The 20,855-nt window shown below is 58.9% G+C and overlaps 1 protein-coding gene across 1 annotated transcript; it reads left to right on the top strand.

The window, feature by feature from the left end:
* Window positions 1-803: 803 nt before the first annotated feature.
* Window positions 804-20,824, top strand: Hcn2 (hyperpolarization activated cyclic nucleotide gated potassium and sodium channel 2). Its single transcript, XM_059251911.1, has 8 exons — window positions 804-1,354; window positions 9,205-9,628; window positions 10,824-10,985; window positions 13,837-14,055; window positions 15,359-15,505; window positions 18,339-18,579; window positions 18,708-18,872; window positions 19,606-20,824. The coding sequence occupies exons 1-8, from the start codon at window positions 804-806 to the stop codon at window positions 20,292-20,294; spliced, it is 2,598 nt and encodes an 865-aa protein (XP_059107894.1). The 3' UTR covers window positions 20,295-20,824.
* The last annotated feature ends 31 nt before the right edge of the window (window positions 20,825-20,855 follow it).

Raw genomic sequence — 20,855 nt, 5'->3', positions numbered from 1 at the left:
GAATGTAGCTGAGGCCTGAGTCCAAGGGGATAGAGAAGGGCTCCGTGGGCGGCGGGGGAGAAGTTGAGCTTGGTTACCCCGGAGACCTCTAAAGGATCGCCATACCTGGAAGCCCTCACTACGCCGAAGGGCACCTTTTGGGGATGAGGTCTCCAGAAGCCACAGGAGATTCTATCTACTACGCTTTTGTTGCTCGACTGTGCCTCGGTTTCCCCACAAGCAGGGCTTGTGAACTTAGATCCCAGAATGATCTCAGTTTTTCCCACACATACTCGTAGGTTTCTGTAGCGAAGGTAGTGAAAGGGCCAGAGCCAGGGATCTGGTGGCCTCCGGGAGCACACTTTTATTATGGAATCTGGCACCTTGAGCAACCCCAGGAAGGGGTTGGCACCCGCGGGCTTAGCGTCAGCGGTTGCTCCGCTCGCGCAGTCCTCGGGAACGCGGAGGTAGCCCCAGAGAGGACCAGGGCCTGGCCGCATCGCGCGCGCAGAGGCAGGGGCCGGCGGGCTGTTCTCGGTGACCTTGGGTGCGTCCTTGGCCTCAGTTTCCCCTGGGGAACCAAGCCTGAGCTCACTTCCAAGGTGTCGAGGGGGCTGACTGACCTTGAGCCTGCCTGAGGACCCCAGCCTCAGTTTCCCCCATCCATCCCCGTGTGGGGGTGGGGGTAGCGCAGGTGGAGGCGGGGCTCCCGCCCCCGCCCCTCCCCCGCGGGAAGAGGCTCCGCCCCCGACTCCGCCCTCCCTCGGGCTCGGCCGGCGGCGGCGGCGGCCGCTCCGCTCCGCACTGCCCGGCGCCGCCTCGCCATGGATGCGCGCGGGGGCGGCGGGCGGCCCGGCGATAGTCCGGGCGCGACCCCCGCGCCGGGGCCGCCGCCACCGCCGCCGCCGCCCGCGCCCCCTCAGCCTCAGCCACCGCCCGCGCCACCCCCGAACCCCTCGACCCCCTCACACCCGGAGCCGGTGGACGAGCCCGGCCCGCGCTCCCGGCTCTGCAGCCGCGACAGCTCCTGCACCCCCAGCTCGGCCAAGGGCGGCGCGAATGGCGAGTGCGGGCGCGGGGAGCCGCAGTGCAGCCCCGAGGGCCCCGCGCGCGGCCCCAAGGTGTCGTTCTCATGCCGCGGGGCGGCCTCGGGGCCCGCGGCGGCCGAGGAGGCGGGCAGCGAGGAGGCGGGCCCGGCGGGCGAGCCGCGCGGCAGCCAGGCCAGCTTCTTGCAGCGCCAATTCGGGGCGCTCCTGCAGCCCGGCGTCAACAAGTTCTCCCTGCGGATGTTCGGCAGCCAGAAGGCCGTGGAGCGCGAGCAGGAGCGCGTGAAGTCGGCGGGGGCCTGGATCATCCACCCCTACAGCGACTTCAGGTGCCGCCTCCGGGAGGGGCCCGTCCTTGGCGCGCCCGGGAGGGGGCGGGGCGCCGCGTCCCGGATGGTGACCTCGGGGTGGTGGCAGTTCGGGGCACAGGGCCGGGGGTGGCGGCAGTCCCCTCGCGGTGACCTCGGGCGCGCCCCGGACCCGCCCCCGAGGGACTCTGGTGTGCGGAGGCTCCGCCCTTTTAGAGGCCTGGGGTGAGGGGGTCCCCGGCGCGCCCCCTCCCGCGCGCCCTCGTTGCGGTGGGCGCGCGCCGCGGTCGCAGGGCCAGGGTCTAAGCGCAGAGGGGCAGAGAGGACGAATAGAGGGGAACGTGGGCGCCCAGAGGCCGCCGAGTAGGAGCAAGGATGGAAGGATGGATAGAAAGGAGAAAGGAAGAGAAGGAAGAGAAGGAAGGAAGGAAGGAAGGAAGGAAGGAAGGAAGGAAGGAAGGAAGGAAGGAAGGGCGCATGGGAAGGACGCGCCCCAGAGGCCGCGGGGAGGGGGTTAATCAAGCGGGCGCCGCGCGTTCCCACGGTCTCCGCTTGCGCCTGAGGCGGGCGCGTCCCGAGTCCCCACACATCCTGAGTGTTTGGATATGGACGTGGCCTGAGTTGGCTGCTGCGTGCAGCGGTAGGCGCTGGCGCAGGGCCACGACCCGAGCGTTTGCGTCCATCTGTTTCTCCTTTCCCCGCGAGCTTGCGATGTGATGCCTGCAGGGGTCCTGGGGGGCGTGTGCCCGCCGATCAAGAGGAGGCGTGTCCCTAGGGGTGTGGCTGGTGGGTCTCTAGAAGTACCTGTTGGGATGCTGGCTGTGTGCGCGCGCGTGTGTCCCGGGTGGGTGTACACCCGCGGGCCTTAGGGAGAGCTGCGTGCAGGGAATGCAGGAGAATGTCGCTGTCTCCGGTGACAGCTGGGATGCAGATTTGTGGACAGGGCGCTCCGCTATCCTGGAAAACTGTAGTCTGAAGTTTCAGGACCACGGACAGCTCTGGGACCTGGTGAGGCTCCTGCTAGTCTGGAGTCCTGGTCCCCCAAGCCTGAGTCTCCTGAGACACTGACTCTTGAACAGGATGGTTCAGTCGTGATGCTCCCGTTCTGTCGTTCCTCTTTATCTCTAGTGCTTGATAACTGAGCAAACAGAGGCCCAGGAACAACCTCCCTGAAACCAGAATGCAACCTGGATTTGGGAAAGAGGCCCAGGGGTTGGGGCAGGCGGGCAGGGTGGAGGGAGCACATTCTGGGCTAACAGGAGCTATTCCTGCATATCCTAGCCTGAATGCCAGACTCAGTATTGCTCCACAAACGTCCAGGCTTGAGAATTGGACCCTGGGCATTTGCTGTATTCCCACCTGTGAGATGGCACAAGAGAGGGCGTTGCCAGGCCTTCCTGGTTGGCCAGTATGAACGCAGTCTAGTTCCAGCCAGCCAGAGAAAGGCCTCTTGGGGCAGGCTGTGGGGACTGCTCACTCCCCTCCCACCCCAGCATCACCCTTATGTCCAGGTTACGGTGGGGAACACAAGGCCAGCCTTAGGCTTGGGTTCTTAGCCGCAGTGGTGACATGTGGCGGTTTTGGGGTGCATGGGGAGGGAAGGCTGGGAGAAGAAACTGAGCTCCTGTCCTTGAGGCCCTGTGGGTACAGATGCCAGGGGGACCCTGTACATGCTGTGGCTGCTTTAAGCCCTGGTAGGTTCGAAGGCCACAGGTCTTGCCTGGACAGCCAGATTGTAAAATAGGGGATGAGCAAACAGAAGGGATAGCGTCTGTAGTTGGGGTTAAAGGAGTCAGTGTGGCCATCAAACTTCAAAGCTGGTTCATGGGGCCACCCACCCTTCATGTCTGGGGACTTGTGCCCCATCTAGGACCTTCTGGTTCAGTGTTGACCAAGACAGGTCTTCAGAGCCTCTAAGGGCTGTTAGAAACACCACGTAAGTGCTGACTAGTGGTAAATAGGTGGATTGATTGATTGATTGATTTTGGTCTTCCCTGGGTGGTTCCTACTGAGGACACATGCACGCCCTCAGCTCAGTTTCCACTTTTTGTCCTGAGACAGGATTTCATTAAGTTGTTCAGTAGCCTTGAACTTATTGTCCTCTTGCCTCAGTTTCCCAAGATGACAGGTGTGCACTACTAGGCCCAGCTGTATTGATTTAACAACCAAAAAAGGAAGCTCCCGCCCCAAGGCTGGGAGAAGAAGAGCCATTCAGTCGCCTTGTCTCAGGAGGTTGGTGGGCTCATGGGGAGATATATGTTTATACATATATGTGTATATGTGGTGTACATCTTTAAAATACTTATGCAGAGTAGTAGGCGGGGCCTCCGTCTTTCCGGGGCCGAGCACCTCCCTCTGTTGGCTGTGACCTGGGTCCCCAGTGGCTCTGTCCTGTGACTTGGCAGGCAGGCCTGACATCCAGATGGGACTTTATTGGTTGGTGACCAGGAGCTGGTTCTCCCCGCCCAGGCAGGAGGGGAAGGAGAAGTCACTGAAGGCATGGAGGGAGGCAGGGCAGTGGGATGTCAGAGCCCTTGGGCACCAGTTGCCTGCACCATGCAGTCCACGGGGACCTAGGGGTGCCAAGTTCTCGGCAGAATTCTGTCCCGGAGTCCCCTAGGACTGCAGGGTGCCTAGGGACCACTTCAGGCTTCTCTGCCTCCATTTCCTAAGATGTGAGGAGGTTGTGCTGTGAGGGAAGGGGCAGGTGTCTGATGGTGTCTGAAAGGATCTTCTAACCCCCCTTTTTTGGATAGAATTTTGTCCAAGCTGTGCCCAGACAGCTAAAAATTATTATTCTTTAATTCTTCTTACATTTGTGCATTGTGTGTGTGGGCACCACGGTGCCCATGTGTTCTTCGGAGGGAGGGCAACTTGTGGGAGTCACTTCTCTCCTCCTGCCCTGTGGGTCCCAGAGACTGACTCAGTTTGTCAGGTTTTGGTAGCTGTGACTTTCATCCAGTGAGAGCTACCTCACTGCCTCCACTGTTTTCTTAAAATGTAGCTGAGGATGACCTTGAACTTCTGATCCTCCTGAGTGCTGGATGACTGGAGTGTGCCCCCAAGCCCGGCTTCTGCGCTGCTGGAACTGTGAGCCGGGGCTTTGTGCATCCTCGGAGAGTATGCTACCCACTGACCTCCCACTTACAGTAATCCTCCTGCTTCATCCTCCCAGGTGCTAGGATCACAGGCAGTTGCCACCCCACCCAGTTTTACCTGGTTCTTCTGAGAATCAGCCCTGGCCCTGAGAAGGTTCTAGAAGCTTCTGTGGAGAAGCAGGTTTGAGGGGCCTTGGGGTCTGGATTCCCAGGCTCAAGTTGGGTGTGATACCTGGAGACGAAAGAGGAGAGAGCCAAACAGTCAGAAGCTGTTAGACCCACTCCAGACCTGTAGGCGCCGGTTCTGAGCCTGCCACATCCCCCACGAGATGGCCAGGGGTCAGTGTGAGGTCAGGATGTTGCTTCCTGCATGCAAATCCCTGGAAATGGGCCCTGTATCAAGGCCCTAGAATAAATCGCATTATCATGGAGGATGTGGTGTTTGGGCATGCACCTGCCTCCCAGATGGGAGTGTTGGGACCCGGAAACTCTTGGTGTTGTAAAAGAAGTCTTTGGGGGAGGGGTGAGGTTGGGATGGTCAAGGCCCCCTCCTTCTGTACCCCAAGGCTATCCTTTCAGTGTTCAGGGGACCCCTTTCCTTGGCATGGCCTCGTCAGCCTCCAACACACACTCAAGCACAGCGTCGGATGACCCCCATTCCTTATTAGCCACCCTGACATTATTCCTGAGTTGAGTGGTAGATTGTAGTCTCCATGACCGGGTGGGGATCTCTCAGCCCTCTGCAGATTCTGTTGTTTCCAAGTCCCTCTGCCTCCACCTGGCCCCAGAGCCTTTGTACTGCTATTCTGACTGCCCAGGAACCACCTCTCCCCAACACCATCAGCCCTCGAATGCCAGCTCCTCCGAGCAGCCTTCTCCAGCACAACCCAGGTCCATCTCTCACACCCTGGCATTGAGCACAATCCTTCCCGATGGACATTTCCTCTTAACCCACCCCCCTAGGAGCTGGGATTTGGGGTGCATGCAGCCTGTATGTGGCTATCTACTGTCCCTGGTCACTGTGTGTCCCTGGTGCTTGGCATATAATGGGCCTTTACAAATCCTGCACCTGGGACTCCAGCTGTCTTCCCACCGGGGTTTCCAGCCCTAATCCTGACACCTGCTCTGGGGACTCAGTGGGCTCAGGCCCTGATCCTCTGTCCAAGCCTGGCCCATAATCCCAGACCTCCGGCCTCTAATCCTCCAGCTTTGCTTGGATCTGTGATCCCAGACAGCTTCTGGCTCCATCTCGGGTCTGCCTGGAGAGATGTGGCTGCCCTGCTTGGTCCATGGAAGTCTGACTTTGGCTGGAGGGCTCAGTGAGCATCTCTTAGGACCCTGACTGTCCCAGTGGTACTGTGACCCATCCCAGCAGTGCCCAGCTGTAAATGGAAGGGGCTTTTCTCTATTACTCCATGATCTATGGGCCTCAGTTTCCCTTCTGGAGCTGAGAATGGCTGGGCAGCTGAGGGAGAACGGAGTTCATTTGGTGTCTGCCATCCAGAATCCACCTATGGATATGAGAGGGCTTGGGCTGAGGGTCAGCAAGAGAGACTCCTTCTTTTGTCTCCCAAAATCTGACCCCTGAGCCGGGGGTTTGAGAGTCCTCACAGAACTGGGCCGTCATCAGGGCTCATTGTTTATTAGGGAATTCATTTTGTTTTGTTTGAGAAGGTCTCATGTAGCCCAGGCTGGCCTCAAGCTCACTATGTAGTTAAAAGATGTCTTTGAACTCTCTGGCCTCAACTTCCCAAGTGTTCCCTGCTGGGGATGGTGTAGAGAATCCCTGGAGACTTAGAGAAGGTGGGGATGATGCTTCTCAAGGATGCACAGCCTGAGAGAGAAGTTTGAGCTGAGTCTGGATGACCCACCATGCCAGGTCCTGTCTCCTCAAACTAGATGTTATGGTTAGGGGCTTTGAGACGGGGGTGGGGGAGGGGGCCTCCGGAGTCCTGGGGGTCTCGATGTGCCTGTCCTGTTTCCCTCGGTGTGGGACTTCAGACCCATTCGGACTGTATCTGTGGGGACCAGGTTGACTAGGGAGGATGAAGGCTGGGAACACTTGGGTTAGAGCAGGTGGGCTCCACCCTACCAGGGCCACAAGGACAGCCACCACCTGTCCCTGGGAGAAAGCAGGCCATACCATGTGGCCTGGAGATGCAGTCGCTGAGGGAGGTTCCTGGACAGAGTGGCTGGGGACAGAGGACAGCCTTAGTCCTGGGCCCCATTTCCCACCTCAATCCCTGGGCTCGGTGGGAAGGGTGCCTGGCCCTGACCACCCCAGCAAGAGAAGTATGTGCGTGACTGCAGCCTAGAAAGGGGTGCCTGCTGTGGTCTGCAGACTGTTTCAGGACCCTCTAATCGTTTCTGAGCCTCCTTCCCATCGCCCTTGAAAGGGCCCCCCCCAGTGGTTTCTAGGTCCCCCTGGTGGTTTCTAGGTCCCCCTGGTGGTTTCTGGGCCTACCCTTAGTTGTTGCTGGCTCCCCACCACCAGAGCCGGTTACTGTGCCCACCAGTGGTGGTTTCTAGGTTGCCCTGGTGGTTTCTAGTCCCTGTTGACTTTTGGTTGTTCTTTCTCCGTTGTTTTACTCCGGCTCTTCCCCCAAAGAGAAGGCATCCTCAATCCAGAAAGGAGAGGTTGGGGCCGAGCTTTCTGACGGATAGCAGTTCAGAGTATCTGTTGATGAACAGGACCTCTCATCATGGTCTGAGCCACCAATGCTGTCCAGACTCGTGGCCAAATTTAAAGCAGTTATTTATGGCTGAGAGATAGCCCACAATGCTCTTGAAGAGAAGTAGGGTTTGGTTCCTTTCACTCGGTGGGCTGGCTCACAACATGTAACTCCAGCTCCTGGGGCATCAGACACCCTCTTCTGGCCTCTGCACTCACACACGCAGGACTGTCCCCACCCTAGACATACAGACATACACATAATTTAAAATGAAAAATTTTAGCCAGGCGGTGGTGATGCACACCTTTAATCCCAGCCCTCGGGAGGCAGAGACAGGTGAATCTCTGTGAATTTGAGGCCAGCCTGGTCTACAGAATGAGATCCAGGACAGCAAAGGCTACACAGAGAAACCCTGTTTCGAAGAAAACAAACAAACAAACAAAAAACCCTTTAAATCTGTACTTGCTTTTGCTCTTGAGGTCTGAGAGACCCTTCCCTGCCTCCAGGTGTGTTATCCCTCAGCTCCAGAGGTCTTTTCCCCACCAAGAGGGCTTGTGAGGGGCATCGTACATGGATAGAATCCCCAAATCCTCCCCCAAAGGGCTTCGCCCTATATGGGCTGAGGAGAGAAAAGACCAAGGTCCTCAGGGAACAGAGAAGCTTGCCCAAGGTCACTCGTGCCTGGCAGGTGCGGGCACAAGGCTGTGCTGGGTGACACTGGGTGTTGTCCAGCGTTGGCTCTCAGTCTGAGCTGCCGAGAGTGCCCCAGTACAAATCACTTTTTAATTTTTTTCTCTCTGTGTTTGGACTGTTTCCTTGAGCTCTCTGAAGTAGAGTGCTGGTCGCCCGCTGGGCATGGTGTTTATAACTGTGCCCCTGAGGTGCAGGCCAGCAGAAGGAGCCGGCTCACAGGCGGGCACTGAGGCAGCAGATCCAGACACCGCACCCCTGATGCACGTCACGCCTTTGAGCTGATTCGGGCGAGTGCCCAGCCTGTGTGCTCTAGAAACAGTGGGCTCTGTGCCTGTGGGAAGCCCCAAATTCCAGGGGTGGCGACAGACCGCTGGAGACACAAGGGACTGACACTGTCTAGGTGTGAGGAGACCCCTCTCCATTTTTTGTTTGTTTTGAGACAGGGTCTCTCTTTGTAGCCCTGGCCGGCCTGGAAGTCACAGAGACCCCCCTGCATCTGCCTCCTGAGTGCTGAGATTGTAAGGGTGCACTACACCTGGCCTAGTTCTAGAACTCTCAATCCTCCTGCCTCCTCTCAAGCACTAGGACGGCACCTGTGCCCACCGTGCCTAGCTCTCCAAGGTGTCTCTTGAGGTGACCAGCTGTGCCCTACAAGAGCTGTGGCCTCGCCACGGTGTGGGCCCTGCAGCTCTTAGCAGAGAAGAGTAGCTGGCAGAAGCCCCTGCCATGTACCCCTACCTGGCTCTTAGCCTCCCACCCACGCCCAGTGGTATGCCACCTTCTGGCTCCCATCCCTTTTGAAGGCCAGATTTGTGCCTGGCACATGGTCCCTCTTTGGTCATGTGAAGTGTTTAATCTATTTTGAGCCTTCTCTGCGGTCTGGAGGTACCTTCAAGGCAAGGTCAGAGTGGGCCAGAGAGAGGGACCCTGGCTGCCTGGGGTCAGGAGGCTCCTTTGAGGAAGTCCAGTCCTTGCCACACAGCAAGACCTGGAGTCCCGGAGACCACCTTAGGATTGTGGTCTGGGGACCCACCTTAGAGTTGGGGTCCCAGAGGGAGAGAGACCAACTTTGCTTGGGATCCCAGAAACTACATTAGTTTTGCTGGAGACCCACCTCATGGTTGGGGTCCCAGAGACCACCTCAGGGTTGGGGTTCTGGAGACCCACCTCAGGGTTGGGGTCCCAGAGACCACTTCAGGGTTGGGGTCCCAGAGACCACTTCAGGGTTGGGGTTCTGGAGACCCACCTCAGGGTTGGGGTCCCAGAGACCACCTCAGGGTTGGGGTTCCGGAGACTGCATTAAGGTTGCAGTTCTGGAGACCCGCCTCAGGGTTTTGCGGTCCCGAAAGCATCCTGGGCTGGGGAGGAGGCCAAGGCCAGGAGGTGTGAGCATCCTGCCCGTCCCCAGGTTCTACTGGGACTTCACCATGCTGCTGTTCATGGTGGGAAATCTCATCATCATCCCAGTGGGCATCACTTTCTTCAAGGACGAGACCACCGCGCCGTGGATCGTCTTCAACGTGGTCTCGGACACTTTCTTCCTCATGGACCTGGTGCTGAACTTCCGTACTGGCATCGTGATTGAGGACAACACGGAGATCATCCTGGACCCCGAGAAGATAAAGAAAAAGTACCTGCGCACGTGGTTTGTGGTAGACTTCGTGTCGTCCATCCCGGTGGACTACATCTTCCTCATCGTGGAGAAAGGCATCGACTCTGAGGTCTACAAGACGGCGCGCGCACTGCGCATCGTGCGCTTCACCAAGATCCTCAGCCTGCTGCGGCTGCTGCGTCTATCACGGCTCATTCGCTACATCCACCAGTGGGAGGAGGTGAGGGGCAGGCAGAGGGGCGTGGTCACGAGGGATGTTGGAGACTAAGTCTAGGGCTTGGAGATGGGGTCCTTAGGTGTGCGATCGTGGGGGTGGGGCCAAAGTCTATTCTGTGAGTGGAGCCGATCATCTGAGGGTGGGACCTAGGTATAGGTGTGACCATGGCTTTAGGGCCAGAGCTTTGACTTGGGGTGCGCATGAGAGACGTGGACACCAGTACTGTGGGCACGAGGTCTTGGCAGGGGCAGGGATCACAAGAAACAGACCAGGGCTGCAGGGCTGGGGCTTTGGGGTTTAGCTGGGTCAAAGCTGCAGGGAGAGAACCTCACGCTTGGGCAGGGCCAGAGCTGCGGATGTGGGGCCCACCTAGATACCAGTTCCGGGAGTACAGGCCTTCAGTTGTGGGTGTGGCCAAGGCTGAGGACCATAAGAGGAACCAGGCAGGGCTAAGGCCTCTGTAGGGAACAAAGATGGCATCTTGGGGCAGAGTCAAAGCTGTAGGGTGGGGCCTTGCGGGACCAAGGCTGCAGGGAGGAGCTGCCAAGGGCGTTGGAGGAGACCCTTACTATTGGAGCCCTAAGGGAAGCGAGGTTTGCCTGCGATGGAAGGCCCAGAGTTGGCCCAGGAAGATGAGGAGCAGGGTTTGCAGAGGGATGGGGTAGGTGGTGCACACTGTTAGACAGAAGATGGGGGACAGGCGGCGTCTCACATTGTGGTTATAGGCTCAGGAGCAGGCCTGGGGACAGACAGTCTTGGGGACCTCCATGGATCCCCTCCTCCCTCATGGACCTTCAGGACACTGGGCTTTGGGGAGTCCTTCAGACAGCCTCGTGGTGTTAACGTGCCCCTTCCTGTGCCCTGTAGGATGTGGGGGAAAGAGGCTCAGACTTCTCCAGCTACCCAACTCCCCAATTCAAGATCCCTGACTCTGACCCATTCCTGCCTCCATGGCCACTGGGAGGATCTTAGAGGGGCTGGCAGGTGGAGACAGAACTTGGGCAGGATGGGGCAGGACGTTCCAGAGGGGTCTCGGGTGAGGTAGGCTAGGTGGGATTCGGAACAGAAGTGGTTGGGGGAGGGTACAGAGGATCTCACTAACCTTGGACAAAAAGGTGCAGGACTCAGCAAGCAGGGTGTGGGGCGGGGACCGAGGGAGAGGAGGGTCTGGGGCTCTCATGGTCATGCCCACTCTCAGATTTTCCACATGACCTACGACCTGGCGAGTGCGGTGATGCGCATCTGTAACCTGATCAGCATGATGCTCCTGCTCTGCCACTGGGACGGCTGCCTGCAGTTCCTGGTGCCCATGCTGCAAGACTTCCCCAGCGACTGCTGGGTGTCCATCAACAACATGGTGGTGAGTGCTCTGGGCCGAGCCGCGCCCCACAGCGCCCCCTGGAGGCCCCCAGGACGGCGCGGCTCCCACTTGCCCTTGTGCCCTGTGCCCACCAGCGCCATCTAGGGTCCTCTGTGGGCAGAGCGGCTCCCACGTGCTGTGACGCCTGATGCCCACCAGTGCCCCTCAAGGGCTTTGCGCACACTTGCCCCCGTGCCCAAAGCTGACGGCGCCCCTGGGGCCCTTCAGCCCACCTGTCCTGGTGTCTGACGCCTGCCAGTGTCCCCAGGAGCCAGTTTTCAGTGTCACACAGACACACTACTCCGCGCTCTTCTTACTTTAAAGAAATGTTTTACTTAGCTGGCGGTGGTGGCGCACGCCTTTAATCCCAGCACTCGGGAGGCAGAGAGGCAGGGCAGATCTTTGTGAGTTCGAGGCCAGCCTGGGCTACAGAGACAGCCAGGGCAACACAGAGAAACCCTGTCTTGAAATTCCCCCACATACTCCCCCAAAAAATTTTTTAGACTCTTTTTGGGGGATTTTGTTTGTTTGTTTGTCTGGTTTTTTTTTTTTTTTTTTTTTTTTTGTCTGTTTTTTTTCAAGACAGGGTTTCTCTGTGTAGTTTTGATGCCTGTCCTGGATCTCACTCTGTAGACCAGGCTGGCCTCGAACTCACAGAGATCCACCTGGCTCTGCCTCCAGAGTGCTGGGATTAAAGGTGTGCGCCACCGCCGCCTGGCTTACTTATTTCATTTTCTGTGTGTGTTTGCCTGCATGTGTATATGTGCATCACGGAGGTCAGAAGAAGGTATTAGGTCCCCCAGGAACTATAGAGTTAGGGATGTGGGTGCTGAGAACTAAGCCAGGGTCCTCTTCAGGAGCAACAAGTGCTCTTAACAGCTGAGACTTCTCTCCAGCCCCCTTACTTGTTTGTTTAAAAGAGTTCATATTAGGTTTATTTTATTGTTTTAAATTATGTTTATGTGTGTGGGTCCATGCACATGAGTGCAGTGCCCTCAGAGGCCAGAAGAGGGCATCAAATAAATCCCCTGGAGTTGGAGTCACAAGTGGTTGTGAGCTGCCATGTGAGTTCTGAGAACCGGACTCAGGTCCTCTGGAAGAACAGCCAGTGCTCTTAACCGCTGAGCATCTCTCCAGGCCCTTTACATTTTGTAATCAGCATCTCATGTAGCCCAGGTTGGCCTCAAACACATTAGGTAGCTGAGGATCACTTTGAACTTGTGATCACCTTGCATCTACCTCCAGAGTACTGGGATGGCAGATGCGTACCACCACACCAGCTTCCCTTTTTGTCTTTTTTTTTTTTTAATAAACTTTATTTTATGTGCATTGGTGTGAAGATGTCAGATCCCAGGGAACTGTACTTACAGACAGTTGTTAGCTGCCATGTGGGTGCTGGGAATTGAACCTGGTCCTCTGGAAGAGCAGCCAGTGCTCTTAACCGCTGAGCCATCTCTCCAGCCCCCGCTTTTTGTCTTTTATTTAAAACAAAACAACCTTCAAATGGGAAAGTTGTTACCATCAGCCCTAAGAAGTAACAACTCCAAGTAGGTGTCCCCCGGTCTGCATCCAGACAGTTAAAAAGACTCTGTACAGCTCAGGCAGGAGTCTCTACCAGCTGCTAAGAGAGGCAGATGTAGGATGGTAGTTCATGGGTAGCAAGACAGAGTAAAAAGAGGGTTGGGGGTGACTCAGCAGTGGAGCTCCACCTAGAATCCCCAGTGAGGGGCTGGGGGCGTGGTCAGGATGGAGCCCCGCCTAGAATCCCCAGTGAGGGGCTGGGGGCGTGGTCAGGGTGGAGCCCCGCCCAGAATCCCCCAGTGAGGGGCTGGGGGCGTGGTCAGGGTGGAGCCCCGCCCAGAATCCCCCAGTGAGGGGCTGGGGGCGTGGTCAGGGTGGAGCCCCGCCCAGAATCCCCCACTGAGGGGCTGGGAGCGTGGTCAGGGTGGAGCCCCGCCCAGAATCCCCCAGTGAGGGGCAGGGGGCGTGGTCAGGGTGGCGCCCCACCCAGAATCCCCCAGTGAGGGGCTGGGGGCGTGGTCAGGGTGGAGCCCCGCCTAGAATCCCCCAGTGAGGGGCAGGGGGCGTGGTCAGGGTGGAGCCCCGCCTAGAATCCCCCAGTGAGGGGCTGGGGGCGTGGTCAGGGTGGAGCCCCGCCCAGAATCCCCCAGTGAGGGGCTGGGGGCGTGGTCAGGGTGCAGCCCCGCCCAGAATCCTCCAGTAAGGGTAGAGGATATGGCTCAGTGATGAGCACCTGCAGAGCATCCCTGAAGCCTTAGTTTGCGTGCCCGGAATTGTGAAAGTGTGAGTGTAGTCTACAGCGAGGGTCGCACCCCAGGACAGGGACACACTGAAGCTTGGTGTGTGTTGGGTCAGGACACAGCAGACAGGCATCAATGGAGTCAAAAGCCGGGTAGGGAGAACCCACAGGCGCCCCTCCCGAGAGCCGGGCACAGCTGCCTCTGCTGAGGGGCCTATTGTCCCGCTGCTGCCTGCACAAGCAGTTCCATTTCCTGGGCGGGCCCAGTGCCCCCCTTTTCTGGCCGGGTCAACCGAGGACACCCAGGGTGGCCCTCTCCCCTCCTTGCCCCTCGGGTGTTATTCCGGGGCTCTGCAACTGGCACTCTTGACCTCGGAGCTGCTTTGGCCAGAGTGCAGCCCTTTTGCGGCTTAGTTTCTCCAGAAGTGAAGTGGGAGGTGGTGACGTGGGGTGCGACCCTCAGGCCCGTCCCTGCAAGTGCCTCACCGGTTATCTCTGGTCCCGGGGGGCTCACCCCCCCCTCGAGTGCCAGCGGGAGGGTGGGCAGGTGGGTTCAGGGGCCTCCCTCAGCGGTCTCCTCTGGCTTTGCAGAATCACTCGTGGAGCGAACTCTACTCCTTCGCACTCTTCAAGGCCATGAGCCACATGCTGTGCATCGGCTATGGGCGGCAGGCCCCTGAGAGCATGGCAGACATCTGGCTGACCATGCTCAGCATGATCGTGGGGGCCACCTGCTACGCCATGTTCATTGGACACGCCACCGCACTTATCCAGTCCCTGGACTCTTCCCGGCGCCAGTACCAGGAGAAGGTCAGAGGGGAGGCTTGCCCTGAGTCCGGGGTGCGGAAGCAGTGCTGGTGCTAAGGGCTCCTGTCAGCGCTCAGGACACAAAGAAAGGACCCGGGTTGGCGTAAATGAGGCCAGGGGACAGGAGCCCATGGGGTTCGGAACCAATAAGACCAGTCCCTGGGGCCCGGTTCTGAGCGTTCTGGGTGTCCGTGACATGGGGGTGGCTGGGCAGCAGGGTGAGTCTTTGCAGAGAGTAGCGTTACCAGCCATTTCCGTCTGTCCTCTGCAGCAGAGTGCGTCCTCCCGGCCGGCGCTAGGGGCATGTGGCAGCCGAAGGGGCAGGGGCCGCGCCTTCAGCCACCTGCACCCTCTCTCTCTGCAATGGGTCTCAATTCCCCACCCCCTACAGTGCCAGCCGGGTCACCCGGGCTCTGTGCCAGGTACCCGCGTCCGGAAGCCTCCGTCTTACACCCAAACATGAGCTGGTGCTGCCACCACCCGCCGTCACGGGGTCTGCTGAGATAAGGGCAGCTGTGGCTTAGAAATGGGGCTGGGGCAGCCCTAGGGTACTGTGCTGGGGACTGCCTGGCACCCACACCCCAGCCCTGCTAGGGAGGGGCTGACTCTGTGTGGTTCCCCAGGTCCCGGGGCAGGCTTTGGATGGAAGTCAGCATGCGTACTGATGTTGACACTACAAATAACCAGGTCTCGGATCTGAGCCAGACACCCTAAGGTGCCCGCCCGCACAGTAGACATTTTGAGAGACATGGTTTCATGCAGCCCATGCTGGCCTCAAACTCACTCTACAGCAAGGACGACCTTGAACTCCTGACCCTCCTGCCTGGTGATGTTAACTATATCTGCTAACTGGGCATGGCGTCTCAGGCTGTCATCTCACTGCTCAGAAGGCTGAGCTCAAATTCCGGGCCAGCCTGGGCTACAGAGTGAGACCCTACTGCACACAACAGAACAAAGCCTGAGGGCCTGGGGGAGGTGTGACTACAGTGCCAGCCTAGTGTCTGTGAAGACCTGAGTCCCACCCCAGCATCATACACCTGTCATGGTGGTACATGCCTGCCATCCCAGCACTTGAGAGGTAGAGGCAGGACAGTCGGTTCAAGGTTAGCCTCGGCTGGCTAGCAACTTCGAGGCCAGCCTGGGCTACATGAAACCCTGTCTCAAAAGAAAACATGTTTGTCTTTGGTGTTGCTGGGCTTGGCATCGCCCTGGGCCGGGCTGGACAGGGTGGTGTGTCCCCGAGCTGGGTGGCACCGGTCTGGGCCTGTCTCGGGGGCAAACACTGACCCTGCTCTCCTCCCCACAGTACAAGCAAGTAGAGCAGTACATGTCCTTCCACAAGCTGCCGGCGGACTTCCGCCAAAAAATCCACGACTACTATGAACACCGGTACCAGGGGAAGATGTTTGATGAAGACAGCATCCTTGGGGAGCTCAATGGGCCACTGCGTGAGGTGAGGTGGCCACAGGACCTGGGGAGTCTCAGCCACACCCCGACATCCCACACACCCACCTGTACAGGGGCCCGTGGACCAGGTCTGACCAGCTGTGGGTGCCCCTGGGCAAGTCTCCCAGAGCTGCCCTGGCCAACACCTGCCCGCCTGCCAGCTTCAGACACCAAGCTACAGTCTCCCAGGTGCAGGACATGACATGCATGTCTGTGCAGGATGCTCCCTCCAAGACCCTGGGGAGGGTCCTTCCACCCCTCCTGTCATCCACACACTTATTTCATGTGTGTGGATGCTTTGCTTGCATGTGGTGCCTGTGGAGGCCAGAAGAGAACATTGGACCCCTTGGAACTGGAGTTACAGACAGTTGTGAGCTGCCTTGTGGGTGCTGGGGATGGAACCCAATTCCCTGGAAGAACAGCCAGTGTTCTAACCACTGAGCAGTCTCTCCAGCCCCCCGCCCTTTAAGATTTTATTTTACATGTGTGCGTGTGTGCATGTGTGCTCACAAGTGTGTTCAGGTGCTTATGTAGGCCAGAAAAGGGTGTCTGACCTGTTAGAGTTGGAGTTACAGATGTGTGTGAGCTATCAGACCTGGGTGCTGGGATCAAACTCTGGGTCCTCATGATGGAGCAACATTTTTTTTCTTTCTTCTTTTTTTTTTTTTAACATGCATTGGTGTTTTGCCTGCACATATGTCTGTGTGAGGGTGTCGGATCCCCTAGAACTAGAGTTACAGACAGTTGTGAACTGCCATGCGGGTGCTGGGAATTGAACCCGGGTCCTCTGGAAGAGCAGTCAGTGCTCTTAATCTGCGGCCCCCGAGCAGCAAACAGTCCTAACCACTGAGGAACCTCTTGAACCCCATCTCCTTTTTAAATGCACAGTGCATGTGTCCATATGTGTACCAGATGCACAGGAGCTGGAAGGCAGCTTGGGTGTTGCCCTGGAGAACATCAGCTGCCACTTTTTTTTTTTTTTTTTTTTTTTTTTGGTTTTTCGAGACAGGGTTTCTCTGTGTAGCTTTGTGCCTTTCCTGGGACTCACTTGGTAGCCCAGGCTGGCCTTGAACTCACAGAGATCCGCCTGGCTCTGCCTCCCGAGTGCTGGGATTAAAGGCGTGTGCCACCACCGCCCGGCTCAGCTGCCACCTTTTGAGACTCGGTCTCTCACTAGCCTGGAGTTCAGTGGTTTGGCTAGGCAGCCTGGCCCCAAGGATCCTGTCCCTGTCGCCCCAGGCCCGGGATACCAAGTGTACACCAGGAGCTCAGCTTTTCACCTGTGTCTTGAAGATGAACTCCAGTCCCCACGCTTGCATGGCAAGCGCCTTTCTCCCTGCTCCTTTACTGGTGCTCACACAGCCCTCCCGAAGCTTGGCTTCATCTGTATAGTTCTTCAAAGACCCCATTCCCAAGGAAGGTCCCACTCATAGGTTCTGGGACTCCAGCCCTCAGCCCCAGTCTTGCTGATAGCCAGCGAGGGGTAGTGGATGCGAAGAACAACGATAGTGTTCGTGGGTGAGCGTGGGGGGCGGGCTGAAGCAAGGGCATGATGTCTAGATCCCAGGTGAGGGCACGGCCAGGGCAGAGGCCCCCAGGAGGGAATTACAGGAGGAGGCTGCCAAGGCTGGGAGGCCAGTACCTGTGCAGAGCCTTGGGGCCCAGGGCTGTGTGGGGACATCCCAGAAAGCAGCCTGTGGTTAATGACCTTGGAGATGTTCAACAGTGTTCAGTTATTATTCTCACTTGTTCCTTTGTAGTGAACGGAGCTCACACGTCGTGAAGTACATGGGTTTGTAGGCATCCATCTCCTCTACAACTTTACCAGCAGACCAAAGGAAAGCTTTTTTGGGGGAGGAGGGGAGGGTGGTTCCAGACAGGGTTTCTCTATGTAGCTTTGGAGCCTGTCCTGGATCTCACTCTGTAGACCAGGCTGGCCTCGAACTCACAGAGATCCGCCTGCCTGGGATTAAAGGCATGTGCCACCGCCGCCCGGCCCTCTTTTCTATTTTTTAGACAAGGTTCACTCTACAGCACAGGGTGACCTTAAATTCATGGCAATCCTCCTGCCTCAGTCTCCCGAGTCTGTGGGATGACAGACAGCCTGGGCCACCTTGTCTGGCTTGGTGGTTACTTTCTCGTGTGCTCCTCTGACTCCGTCCTTGGCCGGGCCTCAGCTCACAGCCCCAGCCTTGTAGTGAATGATGGAGTCTGGTCTTCTTTTCCATGAGTTTCTTGCTGGGTTCTTGGCAGTGACCTTGACTAGATCCAGCTGTATAAAGCACAAGCCTGAAGCGTCCTGGCTGGGATTACATTTCGTGTGTAACCAAGAGAGAATGGATGCCCTAAGAGGCCCGAGGACACATGTGGTGTGGCCTCCTTTTTCTTCAGAAGTCTGGTTTTTGAGACAGGGTCTCCAGTAGCCCAGACTGTCCTAGAACTCACTGTGTAGGTGAGGCTGGCCTTGAACTCCTGATCCTCCTGCCTCCAGTGTGCTGTGATGACAGGTCTGCATGACCTGATTTATGCCATGCTGGGCACGGAACCCAGGGACTCACGCATGCCGGGAGAGAGCTCTGCCCACTGAGCCCCTCCTTTGATCCTTTTTTTTTTTTTTTTTTTTTTTTGGTGGTCCTGTTATCTACAAAGAGACCACGCTTTACTTGCCCAGTCCAGTGTCAGCCATTCCACGGTGGTGTGGAACTCGGGCCTCCCTGTGTGTCTCGAGCCCATCTCTTGACCCTGCCTCTAGCATCAGCCTAGGAAGTTGCATAGGAGCTGAGGGGTCAGGTCCGGCACAGAGGAGCCCGTCACTCAGCCACCCTCCCTCCCGTCCACAGGAGATTGTGAACTTCAACTGCCGGAAGCTGGTGGCTTCCATGCCACTGTTTGCCAACGCAGACCCCAACTTCGTCACGGCCATGCTGACAAAGCTCAAGTTCGAGGTCTTCCAGCCCGGCGATTACATCATCCGAGAGGGGACCATCGGCAAGAAGATGTATTTCATCCAGCACGGGGTGGTGAGCGTGCTCACCAAGGGGAACAAGGAGATGAAGCTGTCCGACGGCTCCTATTTCGGGGGTGAGCACCCCACGGCAAGGCGGAGATCTGGACAGCTGCAGCCCGGGGAGGTCCCAGGAGGCTGAGCCGGCAGCGGGTGGGCAGTCGTGTGCAGTGCAGCCGCTGAGGCTCCACTCTTGGTTTTGCAGAGATCTGCTTGCTCACAAGGGGCCGGCGCACGGCCAGTGTGCGGGCCGACACCTACTGCCGCCTCTACTCGCTGAGTGTCGATAATTTCAACGAGGTGCTGGAGGAGTACCCCATGATGCGGCGTGCCTTCGAGACCGTGGCCATTGACCGCCTGGACCGCATCGGTGAGCTGCCAGACTGCCTGAGAGGGACCCAGGGAGGTGGAGGCATGGAATACAGAAAGGGTGGATGCTGAGGAGTGTCCAGGTGACACGGGGCAGGGTGTCTTCCTGGGTGAAGAGGAGGCTGGAGGACAGAGGCAGGAAGGGCCTGCTGGGAACGGCTCCGGCTCAATAAACCAGGCACATGGGGGGCGTGGAATAGTCCAGGTTTGATGGCCTGTGTCAGGCATGTGGGGCAGGGAGAGGTGGAGCCCTTGGTGATGACAGGGACTCGGATGTGGCTCGTAGCCGGGCAGTGGTGGTGCTGCCTTTAATCCCAGCACTCGGGAGGCGGAGGCAGGAGGATCTCTGTGAGTTCGAGGCCAGCCTGGGCTACAGAGTGAGATCCAGGCCAGCCTGGGCTACACAGAGAAACCCTGTCTGGAAAAAAGACAGTGGCTAGAGTCAAGCGGGCCGGGTGGGTCAGAGGGCATGCAGCGAGGGCTCACACACGCCTGCACGACAGGGACTCTAGACAGAACGTGCTGGATACACTTGCTTCACCTGCTGTACGCAGCAGGCAATTAACACGCACCTGCCACAAGACAGGCCCTCGGTAACTGTGGGTGCTGAGAACATGCCTGCTGCGGCCAGTGTGGCTGGCTGTACACAGTAGGTGCTGTGCCCACACTGGCTGCATAGGCAGGTGCCCAGGCTAGCGCTGACACCCATCCACCAACTCCCGCTCTGCCCGCAGGCAAGAAGAACTCCATCTTGCTGCACAAGGTTCAGCACGACCTCAGCTCGGGCGTGTTCAACAACCAGGAGAACGCCATCATTCAGGAGATCGTCAAGTACGACCGGGAGATGGTGCAGCAGGCAGAGCTGGGTCAGCGTGTGGGGCTCTTCCCACCGCCGCCGCCGCCGCAGGTCACCTCAGCCATCGCCACGCTGCAGCAAGCCGTGGCCATGAGCTTCTGCCCACAGGTGGCGCGCCCGCTCGTGGGGCCCCTGGCCCTCGGCTCCCCACGCCTCGTGCGCCGCGCGCCCCCAGGGCCTCCGCCTCCGGCAGCCTCGCCGGGGCCACCCGCCGCCAGCCCCCCGGCCGCGCCCTCCAGCCCTCGGGCACTGCGGACCTCGCCCTACGGTGCACCCAGCTCGCCAGCCACGCGTGTGGGGCCCGCACTGCCCGCGCGCCGTCTGAGCCGCGCCTCACGCCCGCTGTCCGCCTCGCAGCCCTCGCTGCCCCACGGCGCGCCCGCGCCCAGCCCCGCGGCCTCCACGCGCCCGGCCAGCAGCTCCACGCCGCGCCTGGGACCCACGCCCGCGCCCACCGCCCGGACCGCCGCGCCCAGCCCGGACCGCAGGGACTCAGCCTCGCCCGGCGCTGCCGGTGGCCTGGACCCGCTGGACTCTGCGCGCTCGCGCCTCTCTTCCAACTTGTGACCCTTGCGCGCCGCCCCGCGGGCCGGGCGGGGCCGTCATCCACACCAAAGCCATGCCTCGCGCCGCCCGCCCGTGCCCGTGCAGAAGCCATAGAGGGACGTAGGTAGCTTAGGCGGCGGGTGGCCCTGCGCCCGGCTGTCCCCTCATCGCCCTACGCCCACCCCCATCGCCCCTGCCCCAGCGGCGGCCGCGCACGGGAAAGGGAGGGGCGCGATCACCTCGGTGCCTCAGCCCCAATTGGGGACGGGGACGGGGCGGCCCTGGCCGAGGAGGAATATGGATCAAGTGCAATACTCGGCCCGCCGGCTTCCCGCTGCCCCAGCCCGGCAAGCTCACGCAATAACCAGCCTGGCCCCTGCCCACGCGTCCGAGTGACCTCCCTCGGGCACCCAGGGGCGGGCTTCACGGCCAAGCCGGCGTGGGGGCGAGGCTGGGTCCCCGCCGTCGCCATGAATGTACTGACAAGCCGAGGCAGCAGCGGCCCCCACGCCCCATTAACCCACACCCCATTCCGCGCAATAAACGACAGCATTGGCGCCCAGCGCCGTGTTTGCTTGCTTT

Source organism: Peromyscus eremicus, unplaced genomic scaffold, assembly GCF_949786415.1.
Source record: "Peromyscus eremicus unplaced genomic scaffold, PerEre_H2_v1 PerEre#2#chr22_unloc_1, whole genome shotgun sequence".
Taxonomy (NCBI): domain Eukaryota; kingdom Metazoa; phylum Chordata; class Mammalia; order Rodentia; family Cricetidae; genus Peromyscus; species Peromyscus eremicus.
The sequence above is the reverse complement of the archived record's forward strand: the minus strand, read 5'-3'. Positions and strand labels throughout refer to the sequence as shown.

Bases quoted from the DNA above. Each gene is read 5' to 3' on its own strand.
- Hcn2 (XM_059251911.1), top strand. From the start codon at position 804: ATGGATGCGCGCGGGGGCGGCGGGCGGCCCGGCGATAGTCCGGGCGCG. The intron at 15,506-18,338 runs GTGAGGTGGCCA...TCCCGTCCACAG, and splicing joins TCAATGGGCCACTGCGTGAG to GAGATTGTGAACTTCAACTG. The intron at 18,580-18,707 runs GTGAGCACCCCA...TTGGTTTTGCAG, and splicing joins CGACGGCTCCTATTTCGGGG to AGATCTGCTTGCTCACAAGG.